The 14,187-nt window shown below is 42.4% G+C and overlaps 1 protein-coding gene across 20 annotated transcripts in view; it reads left to right on the top strand.

The window, feature by feature from the left end:
- ADGRL3 (adhesion G protein-coupled receptor L3) overlaps positions 1–14,187 on the top strand; it is a 493,319-nt gene that overhangs the window by 272,756 nt on the left and 206,376 nt on the right. For all 20 annotated transcript variants that reach the window (XM_066548038.1, XM_066548041.1, XM_066548022.1 and 17 more), the window contains one exon: positions 8,796–8,905. In XM_066548038.1, coding sequence (XP_066404135.1) covers positions 8,796–8,905 — 110 coding nt within the window. The remainder of the gene's footprint in view (positions 1–8,795; positions 8,906–14,187) is intronic.

The raw sequence follows: 14,187 nt of genomic DNA on the forward strand, positions 1-14,187 counted from the left end.
AACTGTTTCTTTACTCACTAATATTATCTTTTTGTCTGAACTGCTTTAGCCATGGTGCTAAAGTCGCAACCTGTCACATGTTGATCCTGTGTTTCATTTGGTCAGGAAGCTTACTGTACTCTGCTGCCTCCCTCCCCCCACGCCAAGAGGCTGAGGGCCAATTGCCACCTAAACTAAAATCTATCGACCTTTTCTTAAAAATCACCTCAGTACCATGCTGTTGGCAAGAGCAGTGAGGTGGGATGCTGCTCTGAGTTACAGAAGCAGAACTGCCTGTGTGCCTTTGGTTCACTCTTTAGTTCATCAGGGAGTTGCCCAGCCTTGACCTTCTGTGCTGTTTGGACGTGTTCATTTTTGTTTCATTCAGTTATTATGTCAAATTGGAGATGGAGTGCAGTACAAATTATTTTGGCCTCAAACCTTTCTTTAACCCTATTTGCAGAGGTGAAAGGCTAATACGTTAAACCTTCCAGCCCATGCATACTGATTACTTCAGCCCCTTTAGAGACAATATTCTCTGATTTCAGTTTTATCTTTTGCAGCAACTGTTGAGTGCCTGGGATGGGGGCACTGGGTGGTGACAGTAAATGGCAGCAGTAATGTGACAATTAGCAAAGAGGGATATGGTGAAAGTAATACCAGATTTTCCTTTGAAAATAGGGTGGAATATTTATTTATGATTTTTTTTCTTAATATATTTAAAACATTTTTTAGTGTTCATGTTAAAATTTGCTTCCTGCTCAGCCAGTGCTGAGCAGCAGGTTTGTACCTCACAGTGCTACAGAGATGCAGCACCTTGGTGTCAGGCAGGGCATTGCTCCCTGGGCTGCAGGCTCAGTGGACAGGCAGGTAATGGTGGACTGAGTGTCTCAACAGACTTTAGAGCTGTTGTAGAGAAAAATGACCTATTTCAGCTTGCTCTGGCTATCCCAGCTCTGGGTAGCTGCACTAAAGAAGGAAAAAAATGGGCTTTAACTCACATTGACTTGTGTTAAAATGGCAATGAAGACAAAGTAATGTGGAGTGCCAGCTGAAATTCAGCCCAGATCTCCCTTAGCCTTTAATTTGACCTTCTAGCCCAAATTAAAAACCAGATTGTTTTCTGTTCACAGTTATTTTAACTAGTGTTAGTCTGGCTAAACTGATGAGCCTTTTATTGGTTGGTTTGTTTTAGGTGTTAGCTCTCCTCTCCAGATACCCCGACAGTGTTTTGTAAAGTGGGTTTTTATTAGGCTGCTACAGAAGTTTATGGAGTTGGAAAAACTAGAGTACCTGTAAAAGGGCCGATATAGTTCTTTAAAAGATGAGCTTTACAGTCTTAAGGCCTGGCTGGTGTGGTGATTAGCCCTGAGGACCATCCAGTAATGTTAGCCTGCATTGCAAACCTGGCCGTGCTTGTGTCCTCATCTCCCCGCAGCTGGAGCAGCACCGTGACTGCTTGAGATGTGCTCAGTGCAGATCTGTTTTCCATGCTGACCCAAACTGTTTGTCCAAATACGCCCAATGGCTGGGGCACATTGTTGTTTTGCTGTTCTTGCTTTAAGGATGAGAGTCTCTCTCACCAGCCCTGTTTCCTGTAGCTGCAGGGCTGCTGCACATGGGCACAGGGCGCTTGGCCAAGCTCACCTGTTGCCCTGCACATTCATTGCCTTTGGGGATTCCACCTCCTCCCCTCACTGTGCTAATTGCAAGGAGATGGGCAAAAGAAATCCAAGGAAACTATAGAATGTAAAAGACATTACATGATGAAGCACAGAGGAAAAGCTTTTGTTGCTTGGGGGAACTCTCATTTGGAGGTTGATGATGAATCACATCATCCCCGCTGGCAGGTCCTGCCCTAGACCTCAGATTACTGGCCTGAGGTGTCCCTGGCAGCTCAGCAGATAAACCATGTCCAGGGGTGCCCCAAATTTTTATTAAAAAGTCTTAAATCTTGTGAATTTGCTATTAAATGCTTCTTGTTAAATTTTAAGGGCCTTATCAATGAGTTGAAACACTGCAATTACTTTTTTGGTTTTTAGTCTGTAAAACTGCTATTTAATTTATTTCCAGGACCTGTTTTCCTTCTTGCTCCCAGGCTCTCTATAACATATCAAGGTAGTCCCTTTGGTGACCTTTGCAGCTCATATTTGGTTTGGCTCTGCAAGATTTTTCTGGTGTTTTGCTGGCTGGGGTTTTGGGGTGGTTTTGGAGGCTTGTTTTCCTTCAATTTTCCTTTGTTCAATATACTATAATAACAAGGGGAATTAAATAGGTTGGAGCTATAGAAAGAGAACTCCTTTTCCCATCAAACTTTATAAGATTTTACAATAATCATAGCAGTTTAAATGTATCTTGTTGGCATTTCTGCACAGAGGCACTAGGTGAGGCTGCAATTAGAGTGCTCTGCCTCATCCTGTATTAGTTTGATCACATAAGAAGCAGCCTATCTGACAGCTCTAGCACCTGGATAATTAAAACCTGTCAATAAAACAACAAAATGCACTGTGTAGTGGGACTCGTCTGTGCTAGCATTAAACACCGCAGATAATTATATCGCAGCAGAGGTTGGAAAGCCAGCCTCTCACTGCTCTGAAAGATCAATAAAAAGGCCCATTCATAATAAAAAAAATGCTAGAGAAACTGGATTTTCATCTCCCTGTCATTAGATGCTTTGCTTTTAAGGTTTTGCAGAGGCAGAAAAAGATTCTGTTGAGGAATTCTTTGTTTGGGGAAGCTAAACAGGTGGGGGATTTAGCTTTGCTTTTGTGCAGCATATTACCAAAAGCAAATGTGCTGAACCCAAGTCTTTTCTAGGGGCTTACAGTTCTGTTCTCAACTGCCTCCCTTTTCTGCTTGCCTTTTTTTTTTTCCTTTACCCCTTATTTCCAACCCATCATGTGAGCTCCATTTTTTAGTGATATTTCTCTTTGCTTCCTGTTTACTTTCTTTCTCCAGGGCTTTTTTTTTTTCTTTTCTTTTTTTTTTTTTAGGCTCTTCCTAAAGGGCTAATTTGGAAATATCATATATTGACAGGGGAGAACACACTCCTGGCTGACTTATTTGCTGTGACAGCCTCTTTCTTAAAGCACTCATCCAGAGAGGAGATTTTTGTGTTCCAGGGAAGGAAAAGGATGTCTTGCAGCATTGCCATGAAGGATAACGAATTAAGTCTGTCTGTTACTGTAAAACCATTAGAAAAGCATAATAGACCTTGAGGAAGAGGCTTAGATATTGATGTCTTGGCTATATTAGCGTGCCTGGGCACACGATGGCTGCCTTGTCTTTGCAGAAAAAAATAAAGTCTGTGTAAAGTAGGTGTTTCAGCTGAGGGCAGGGAGAAAGAGTGCCTTGTTATTTTGGCAGCCAGTGCTCACAAAACACAGGTGAGTGGTTTGGTTGGCACACGTGGGCATTAAGCTTCCTTGTTGGAAGCTGCTCTAGGTGGAGGGGTAGCACAGCTATGAGCAGGGTGTGTTAGCAGAGCATGGGCTGGATGTGGCAGCTCAGTACATGCCCTGTACATCCAAGTTTGTGGATGTGAAGTTTTCCCATCCTCAGGGTGTTTAACACCCAGTTTGGACTCTGACAATCTGTGGATTCAGAGGAGGCAGGTGGCTTCCCCAGGTAGTAGCTTCCACGGTGCCAGGTTCACAGGAGCTTCTGTGTTGCAGAAATGGTTGTTTCATCTCTGAAGGGCTTGTCTCTGGAGGATAAGGAGAAGGAGGGTGTGTTGGGATGAAATCAGTATTTGAGCATCTAGGCTTGTGGTGGAGCTGGGCATGGATTCTCATTGCTCTTCTGCTGATGTCCCTAGCACAGCAGGAGCAGGTGCCTGCCTCCAGGGTTTAGGCACCTGCTTTTATTGTCTGGTCCCTCCTAGGTGGGGAGTTAGGAGCTTTGCTGGTACTGCACCTGCCATGATTAACGCTGAAAGGCTTTTGTTTGGAATTGATCTTTTATTTTATGCTGCCTTTGCATTTTTGTTCTGACAAACATATTGCCCTAGACACGTCTACCCTGATGTTGTTGACGTGTCTATGCTTTAAAGGTTTCTGGAAAGCCTGAAAATAAACTGCCAAACTTTTTTTTCCCCTTTCTTGATCTCTTGCTAAACATATTAACAATGTCAGCATTGAAAAAAAAATTAAAGATATCACAGCAGGAATAAGCAGCTGTTTACATCTCAAGTGTTTCTGTTTCATTGTCACAAGATGACCTTGTCACTTACAAATCATAAAAATATTTCCAGGGAGAAGAAATGGAAGTTTGCTGAAGGGGAATGAAGTTTTGGTGTTGTTTTTAGTTAAAGTCTGAACAGAGAGTTGCAAGCAGAGTTGAGCCCTGCAGCTGGTCCTGAACTCTAATGTTTCCTTCAGTCCCACTGCTATAAATGCAAAACAAATGACAAATGAAATACTATTCCTGTTTCACATTAAAACTCCTGAAAGTCGTTTTCCACTGGAACTGGGAGAAGTTCTGCTAAAATAATCCATGTTTTCTGTTATGGCGTATTTATTACAGTGGATTGACACCTCGCTTCTAGATTAAATACTTTTCCACATATCCAGATAGAGAGAGAAAATGGGGATCTTAACAAGTAGGAATAAATACAGCTGGAAGGAATGCACAGAGAATCCCCTCTCCATTTTTTTTTGCTTTGTTTCTGTTGTGGTTTTTTGGTTTGTTTGTTTGTTTGTTTTTGTTTTATGTTTTTGTTTTGGTTTTTTTGTCTCTTTTTTTAAATAATCTTGCAACTGCAACAATTTTCATTTTCCCAGTAGGGTGATTTTTTCCTCTCCAAAATGTAGATGTGAATAACATGAACTTATGTTTATGAGATGATGGATGGTTGAAGGCTGCCAAGTACCTTGGACTGACTTCTAGGAGAGTTTGGAGTATTCTCTTTTCCTGAACATAGGGGAACAGACAGGAATTGGTGTCTCAAGTTGGGCTGAAAATGCTAATCTTGGGTTTTGCTTTGGTTTCTGGTCTCTTGGTTGATCTTGCTGAGCTGAGTGGACACTCTTGGTTCAGGGCAAGTGTCCACAAATCCCAGCAGCAATTATGGAGGTGGCCCAAGATGTGGAGAGGGTCTTTGAGAAGCAGTGTCTTTACTCATGTGCCACCTTGCACTTCAGGACATAACAGGGAAAGAGGAATGATGCATAAAACAAACCAACACACACATAAAAAGATGACTATAAATTTCTTGTCAGATTTCATAATAACAAACAACAAGGTGAACTTAAACCACTTGAGGGGCTACTTCAGTTCTCTTGTGTCTTCAGAACATTTGTCTTTAAAATGCTGGACAAACTAATATAATGGAAGCTGGTTTTTTAAGAGCATAAAATTGTCTATCTGGTCCCCTAAATTCACAGAGTCCTCTCACAGTTCTCTTGTTTGCCTGGCATCAGAACATATGGAGAATGAGGAAATACCCCAAGAGGCCAAGAATTGTGTGGAAAAGTTGTAGCTTGAGGGCAATGATGGGGAAAGGAAAGTGGTTTTCTTTGAAGGAGTTGTTGAATCAGTGCTAGAAATAAGAGGTGCTTGTGTAAAGGAAGTAATAAGACATATAGATGGGTGTGAAAAAGGTGACTGTAGTTTTCTAGGGTTATGCTAAAGTTTTCTAAAGCCAGCAATGTAAGCTGCTCCTGCACTCTTGGAGATAAATCCAGTGTGATGCAGAGCTCCTGTATAGCTAGGGGAGGTGTTTCTGTGATTGCCCAGTAGTGGAGACAGATTCATACTTACCAGCTTCATTCCAGCTGCTGCAGTGCTGGTTCTCTTTGCAAACTGTACCTCCAGTAGCTGGCAAAGATCTTCCTTCAAGAAAGGAGAGAAAAAACAAAAGAAAACTGAAGGGAGGGGGAATGGAGTGGGGTGGGCAGTGTCAGGCAGTACCCAGAGCTAAGCCTCACAACTTGCAGGAGTTTGGCGCAAGTATTGCCAAGACCCAGGTGCCAGGAAATCCCAAGATTCCATGTAAAATCCTGTGATTTACAAGGAAGAGCTCACGGCCTGGTTTGCTGGAAATGGAGTATAGCAGGAATACATTATGGTTTTTCTCCCTGTCATTTTCAAGGCTACAGATTCATCATCTTTTACACATCTCCTTTCCTGTGTCACTTTTTGCATGTCACTTAGTGTCACCTGGGCCTTTAATCTGTCTGGAAAGAAATATGACAAAGCTGAAGGGACCAAGAAGCTGTTGTAAAAGGGATAAAATACATGAGCAAAAGCAGAGCAACCAGAGCTTTAATGATGAGTGGTTTTTACATCTTTCTCCCCTTAAAATTTCCATAGCCTGATGTCTGACAGTAATAGTTCATTGAACAGGCATTAGGTTTTTTCCTATGGTTTTTAGTGTAAATTGCCATCATCCCTTAAATGTGCTGGAATAGAAACCTGTGGGTTTCACCCTGGGATGATAAAAAGAAACTCAAAATGCCGAGTGCCAGGTTCAGTTTTGCTGCCCATAGGAAAGGACTGTGAAAAAGAGAGGAAGTTGAGTTCTCCTGGTTTTCATTTTGGGGTTTATTTTTTGGTTTGGGTGGGTTTTTTTTGTTCTGCTTTTTTCTTGTTTTTTTTTTTTTTGTTTGTTTGTTTGTTTATTTTTAATATGACCTCTTTTTTAGTTATTTTTGTGAGTTACTGACACCACATAATATTTGTGATTTTATTTGAGAGTTTTTAATTTGATTTTCTGTGTTTCCTCCCCAAGGTGGCACTGATCATTTGATCTCACCTTCTTTGAAAGTTCCTGTGCTTGGTAGGCTTTGCCATCCCCCATTCCAGGAAAGTGTAGGGGGGCTGCAGGATGTCATAGAGTTGGGGGGAAAAGCTTCTGCATTTCTGTGCATCCTGCATTCCCCATTCAAACCCTGGTATCATGAAGCTTTTAGTCTCTTTGGTGATATTGCAGAAGGTAGCATGCATTTGAGGAGGTTAAAAACTGTGCTGTTCACATACAACTTTCCAGGTTGTGTTTTCACTTCTGTTTTATGTATCCAAGTTCTTGCATTAAAAAGAAAGGACCACAAGGAAATGCTTGACCACTCATAGCAAATGCTTCCTTGCAAACACAATGAAAACACAACAGAGATGAGCCCTAAATGTGCTTGTTCCTCCCTCCACCTCCAATTCCTCCTCGTTCTGGATCTTTACTCATGATTTTGAAAGGTATCTTTGATCCATTGCTGTTATTCTGTGTAATGTGGCCAGTGCTGTCCCTTCAGCCAGGAAGACTATTGATTAGACCAGTGAAATTGCTTTTTGAAAGGCACATTGAGCCCAGTAAAGGATTTTTGTTGAAAGTGAAATTCTGGATGATGTTCAAAGCCTCTCCTGGAAAACTGCCCACTTGCATGGTCTGAGCTACCTGTGATATCCCAGCATGGGTGAGGACAGTTATCTTTTTTGTTAAGGAAATTATTTTTCTGTCTATATAACAAAACTAGTCACTTGCTGTGGTAACTGTTGTCTTTCAGCTAGAAAGCAGGAGAATGTCCCAGCCCTCTGGATTATCTGGTATCCAGCAAAACAGCCTGATGAGCAAGCGTATCCGCTCTTATTATTCTTTCCATAAAATTAAAGAAGTTATGGAGCTCAAGGCAATTGCTAATGAATCAATTTTAATTTACAGGCTCAAATAAAATCCGCATTAAGGCTGACAAACTTTAGCTTCAGGTAAAAGCAAAGCATTTCCACTGCAGACCTAAATGAATTCTGTCCTGGATGTTACAGTTTCTGCCAGGAGAGCAGCAGGGTCAGGGGTCCCATTTCATGTCAGAGGAGGCAGAATCCTTAAGAAAATAGATGCAGTGGTCTAGCCCTTAGGAGGTCTCTTTCTGGCATGCAAAATCAGAAAAATCAAAGACTAATAATATCTCTCTCTTTTTCTTTAATATTTTTTTATTTAAACAAACAAAGAAGCAGATTATTTTTCTCTGTAGAATCACTGTTTGCATCACCAATTGTACATTAGAGGTGTTTGTCCCATCCCATGAAATCAGAGGCAAATGTGGATTTCTACACATGCACAAGTCAGTCACCCATGCACCTGTATATGCCTCAAGAATAGCATCTTGCAGAACTCAACCTCTGTGTGCGTGCTCTTAAGCTGAAAGATACTCACTGCAGCAGGCAGGGTCTGTTCCTTCTGTGACTTCTTCATGGAGACCAAGCTTTTTGGAAAAAGTACCTCATTTCAGGGGGTGCATCCATGCTGGGCAGAATGATGGAATAAAGCTTAGCCATTTGTGCCTAATGCAAGGGTGTTGTCTTGCAAATGATCAGTCTGGGAAGTTTCTCTAACAGGACTTGTATGAAAACATTGTTTTGGTTTTTAGACAGCTTATTTGGTGATTTTTTTTTTCCCTCCCACTCAAGTGTTGCTGTTTCTAGTCTTTGCTTTGGCTTAAGGAGTGTTATACAAGATAACTGGTTTTGTGAGAACACTTTATAAAAATGTTGCAAAACATATTGTTATGTCTGCTATAAAACATGCAATGATTATTTTTGCTGCTGTTGTTGGTTTAGTCCTTGCATTTTATTTGTGAGGATGCTGGTATTAAAGAAATACCTCCTGGAGGGGAAGGGTTGTGCCACCACGCCTCTTCTCTTTTGATAATAAGCTGATGAAGATGTCGGTGTTTGCCATCAGCCTCTGCGTGATCACTGCTGAGCTTCCCCAGGGGATGCTGGAGTCCTGACTCCTGCATCTTTTTGACACTGCAGGGGTCACTCAGCTTCTTGACCTGTCCTTCTGTCTGGTCTGTTTTCTGACTCTCATCTCTGTTGCTTTCCAGATGCAGTAATCGGACCCAGTGTGCGGTTGTTGCCGGCCCCGATGTGTTTCCAGACCCGTGCCCTGGGACGTACAAGTACCTGGAAGTGCAGTATGAGTGTGTCCCTTACAGTATGTATCCTGATATATTTGCACTTGTTATTTCAGTAGAGATATTGTGGAGATTGGGACAGCCTTGAGCTTGTCCCTTGTTGCTCAAGGGAGAGTAAAGCAGCCCATGTGCATCATATGAGACTGAGCTGATAAGATATGAAAAATGGTTCTCTGTGTCAGGTTTGTGCTTAGGTTAAAAATATCCTAATAATGTTTCCCATGTTGTACAGCATAACAGTGACATATCATCTTTTGGAATACACTTGGGAAACCCCATTAGAGAAAGCAGACCAGAGGACTGAAGCACTATTGCTGGCTTACAGCTTCTCTTTGCAGAGGTTTATGCTTGTACTCATACAGCAGTGTGCTTTGACTGACCTATGTCCATGTAATTGGTGGCATTTGAGAAGTGCCTTAAATACAGTATTGTGTCACCAAGGAGGTAGGAAGCTATTGTTTTGGGTAATTTGATGTTTCATGGTAGAAAAATACTAATTTATAAGCTTCCAAAGTTACAAAGGCAAATTACAGGCAAGCCATTTAGACTGAATTTTTGAGAGCAGAAAGCCAGTCACCTGAGATGACAGCAATATGTGCCAAGTGGGAAATTCAGAGCTACAAAAAGTTGTGTACCTCAGAATTTGCTTTCTGTAGAAACCAAATTTGTTACATGCAGATAAGGCCCTACTGCCAAAAAGGGTGTACCTGAAGAAGGAAATGGCAATGATAATACGAGAAGTGCACTTTTTATTAGCAGAGGTAGAGAGCTGAGTGATGAATAACAGCACCATTTCCAGGTTTTCTGTTTGAGCAGGCCAAAGCTTATTGTAGCACACCTCTCAAAATAATAAAGCAGGTATGGCAGTGTATGCTTTCAACCCACAGTGTTGTACTGAGAGAGCAGCAGGAGGCATCAGAGTTTGGCTCGAGGACTGAGACCATGTTTGTTGCCTCAAGCATGGGCTGCAGGAGAGCAGCCGTGGCTGAGCAATGGCAGGCACCCTGTCCAGAGGGGAAACCAGAGCTTACAGCCCCTGGGGTGGTCCCCATCCCCCAGGCAGGAGGTGGCCACCTGCCTGCTGCCGCAGCCTGGAAAGACTGCGTGCTCTTTGGTTTCTGTGAAACTCCAGGACCACCTCTCTGAGTAAAGGGGACCTTTCTGTTGAGGGACTCGGATACTCTGCTGGCAGCAGTCTCAGTGTGTCCATATTTGATTTTTCTAAACAAAACTGTGAAGCTTCTAAATGCGGTGATGGAATACTTTTTATGGGGTGAGCTATTAAACTCATGGAAAGATTGACATCAGGGCTTAGGATCTACCCTATGAAGCAGAATATACTCCAAATTATAGTTTAGAGTTATTCCACTCTAAATGAGGCTTTTCATTTCAGAAGCAACACTGTGCATGGAAGGGGTTAGGGAAGATTGGTTTCAACTTATCACAGCAGGTTGTATTTCCCTGTGATTTATGATTTTCATGAGGGTATGCTGTTCCCTCCAGAGACTGGGCTGGTAAAGCAGTAGTCATTACCTGGTACCTCTCCACAGCCTTTGTTGCACATAAAAAAAAGAGGAATAGTGGTGCCTTGTGAGAAAGGCAATATGTCAGTATTATACCCCAAAGTGTTAATTGACCCTGTGTATAAGAAGTAGCATAACTCTTGTGAGAGGTTGCTCAGTAATAAATGTACAGTAGGGATTGAGTGTTTTTTAATGATCTGAATGTAGGGAGGAGAAGGATGACAACTGACATGCTGCTTTTGCAATTAAGGTAGGAGCTTTGATGGCTGCTTCCTCCACTTCTTTATGAATCAAATATGGGGCCTCTGCAAGTAGAGTTAGGGGGGGAAGACAAAGGGCAGGCACATGGTGAAATAGGGTCCAGTCTTCTGAGGTTGTTGTTGTGTGTTACCTAGAAAATTTTGGGTCAAATCTTCATGTATTGTTATTCAGTGTAGCACCAGTGGGCTAGGTTGTTTAGGCAAACTGTGTCCCTTCATGTACTGACATGGAATGGGAAACCTAGAGCTCCATTTTATTCTTTTCCTGCCTCAGTCTCTGCCTGGCTTTGTTGCTGCCTCTATTTCTTCCTCAGAATGGTCAGATGAACTTTGTAGATAGATGTTCCCCACCTGGACCCCACAGGTGTCCCATAAGTAGAAGTCACCCAATTGATGGGGAAGGTGTCAGATCTGGGCAAGCAGGTCAGCAAAGGCATGTCTGGACCAAAGCCACGCCTGGTGGATGAAATCTGTTCTTTCTTTTCTGCCCTGACTGTCAGAGGTCAGTTCTTGTCACTGAGCCCACATGCCTCAGCCCCTGTGCAGCCAGCCTTTGGGGAGTGGTGGGGTCTGCCATATGGCCATCTGCTAAAGGAGCACCTCAGTTGCATCATAAAGGAATTAATATTTCAGCAGGCAGTTGTACTTGTGTGCAATTCCAGCTTGCCTTTGTCTGGTTGGGTGGGTTATTTCTCACAGTTTCAAATTATTCTTTATGGACAGAGAGTGGGTTTACCCAAGTGTTGGCTGAGCAGCAGAAGGGAGGGTGTGCATCTCAAGAGGAGAGGGTTTGGGAGTCATCCTTATCAGATGTTGTTAGGACTGATCTTAGGCACTTGTGCTCAGTATAGTGCTAGTGTGTATGCTCCCCCAAAGAAAAAAATATGGAAGATTTAAAACTCCATTCATTAGTCTGTTTCTCTTGAGATTTTATTCTTTATTTATTAACTCTTTCACCACTAGCTCATATCATTTTCTGGAGGAAAGCATCCCCCTTACCTCTCAGATGGGGGAAATCCAAGTGTCCTCTATGAAGTAGCTCATATATTGTAAAATCTCCTTGACATTACCCCACACGCTGCATTCCTGTGTGTTCACTAGGTACCCCTGACAAGGAGAGTTTTATGAGCCTGCAGTTACTCTCACCATGTGGACAAGATGAGAGATGATTATGCAGATAGCCCAGTCCTCTCCTCATATATCCCTGATCCTGTAGTTGCTTTATTGGTTAGCAGCAGCCTTCTACTAGAATGGACAGTCATTCCAGGACACCTGGGCTTCTTAGGTTGCCCTCTGACAGTGAAAAGTAGGTGATATCAGCAGGTAAAAAGATAGCAGACCTAATTTGTTAAGCTTCAGTGGTATCAGTTGTCCTGTTTTTTTGGTATCAGAAAAAAATCATTCAAGTAATTTTGTCTTTCTCAAAGCAGGCCTTAGCATGTGGTATTTCTCTTAACACTTGCTTTAGGTACTGCCCCTTTTTCTTCTGAAATACTTAATTTACTACTCCAGTTTTCTTAAATTGAATTTGCTTTTAGTAATTACTGACCAAGAGAGATTTTCCATGGTTTTCCACTGAATGTATACTACTGCAAACCTGCAGTCTGCCATTGCCAGAGCTGTGGACACGTTTCATTGTGGAGAGGTGACTGAGCTGTTTTGTGGTGTGAGTATGAGAAACCTGACATGGTGAGGGTCCCCTTGATCCAGCTCTCTGTTGTTTCCTGCTGCATTCCTTCCCTCTGCCCTTCTCCCTTTACAGAGCTGAGTTAAATGGGTAATGGGAACAGCAGTGGCAGAGGTGGTTTTGTAAAGCTAGGTCAACACTCTCATTGCAGAAACACTTCACTATCATCTTCTGGTGCTTGTACAATCCTGTTGTCATGGTGCCAGTACATCTAGGAGTAAAATTTTTCTTATTTCACCTTTGTAATGTGCTAAAGGCCTTCCTGTTTTACCCATGAGCCAGCACAGAAAGCAGAGGACTGGTTTATCCAAAGCTGTACATGAGACCAGTGGGCAGCAAGAGAGCCCCGTTTTGCAGGAGCAGTGATGTTGGGAGAGTTGCCCAGCTGGTTGTCACTCTCATCAGACACATTTTCTATAAATAACACAAGAAACCCAAACCCACCCTTTGGTTTTGCTAATGCTGCCTCTGTATGTAAGTGACACTCAAGCCATCCATGTTTTAGCAGTTCTGGAGGTATTTTGGAGAAGGAGGAATGGAGTGAACAGCCCAGCTGAGGCTCCCTTTTCTCTCTCAAGCACATGTGCTCTGTAGGACATGGCAATGGCACTGCCCTTCATGGGTAGCATGTCCAGATCTGAAGAGGGGGAAATTCCAGCATGCAAGCAGCTATTGCCCACTGGCTTAGACTGAAATTTAGGGATTGTCTGCATTTAGTTTTTATTTGGGTTTTGAAAATTATATGAGTTGAAAGCACCAGAGGTATTTTGGAATGCTTTCTTCTGTTCATTTCTCTGTAGAGACAAACTTGCCAGGCTCCCAAGGATCCAGCACAGTGTTGAAAAGAGGATTTAGGTGTATCTGAGTCAGATTTACCTTCAGTTTATCCTGAGCTCCCAGTTCCTTTAGGCTCTAGGTTTTGGAGGTCACAGAACAACTTGTGCGCTGTTGTCCTTCAGAAGCAGCCTGTTTCTTAAACATGGAACTGGAAAATTTAAGCTATAGGATAGGGCAAAGTGCCAAAAGGGTGGTGACTCAATGAGGACAAGCCCATTGCTGCATTGTTGGAAAGGATGGCAGCAGCAGGAGGGTGCCTCAGGCATGGCATATCCCACTGTGATGATAACCTGCCCCACACCCAGGCCACCAGCCTTCCATCAGCTTTTAACATTGGGGAGATCTGTTCAAAGGGATGTTTCTTGCCAGGGAAAAATGCTCATGGCTTCGAGGGAAGGATGAATTGTTATTTCTTTCCATTCTGTTTCTTTCTGTGTGAGCTAATGTGAAGGCACCACACATCTCTGGTGCTTACAGAGAATTTCCTTCTTTAATACTACGAAGAGGAAGGGAGAGAAAAAAAAAAAACCCAACAAAAAAACCACAGCACATGAGCATATTTTATCCTTTCTTTTCTTAGGACTTTTTTTCTTTTTAAATATGGAACCTGAAATCACATTTCCCAGTTGCTGTAGTGATGGAAGAAAAGGTCATAGCCTTGCTAGAAATATTCCTTTTATTGCTGATAGAAGAGTAGATGGGCTCACGTATCAATAAAAGTGAGGGATGGTAAGTGTGATGTGGGAACAGAATTCAATAAAGTTTTATTGTATCACAAGTGGACTGAAGTGCATTTAAAAACATTAAATGAAGGCACACAATATCTGCTCTGCTGGACCTTAGGGCCAGTGAATAGACAGATAATTGAATAATGACATTTTTAAGAGAATACAAGCACTGGAAAGCAAACTGATATTTTCGTTGCTCTAAGATTGCTGGTAGAAAGGGAGAGAGAAGGGGGAAGATGGGACAAAATTGCAATCTGAAAACAGTTT

The sequence above is a fragment of the Molothrus aeneus genome, chromosome 4, assembly GCF_037042795.1.
Source record: "Molothrus aeneus isolate 106 chromosome 4, BPBGC_Maene_1.0, whole genome shotgun sequence".
NCBI lineage: Eukaryota > Metazoa > Chordata > Aves > Passeriformes > Icteridae > Molothrus > Molothrus aeneus.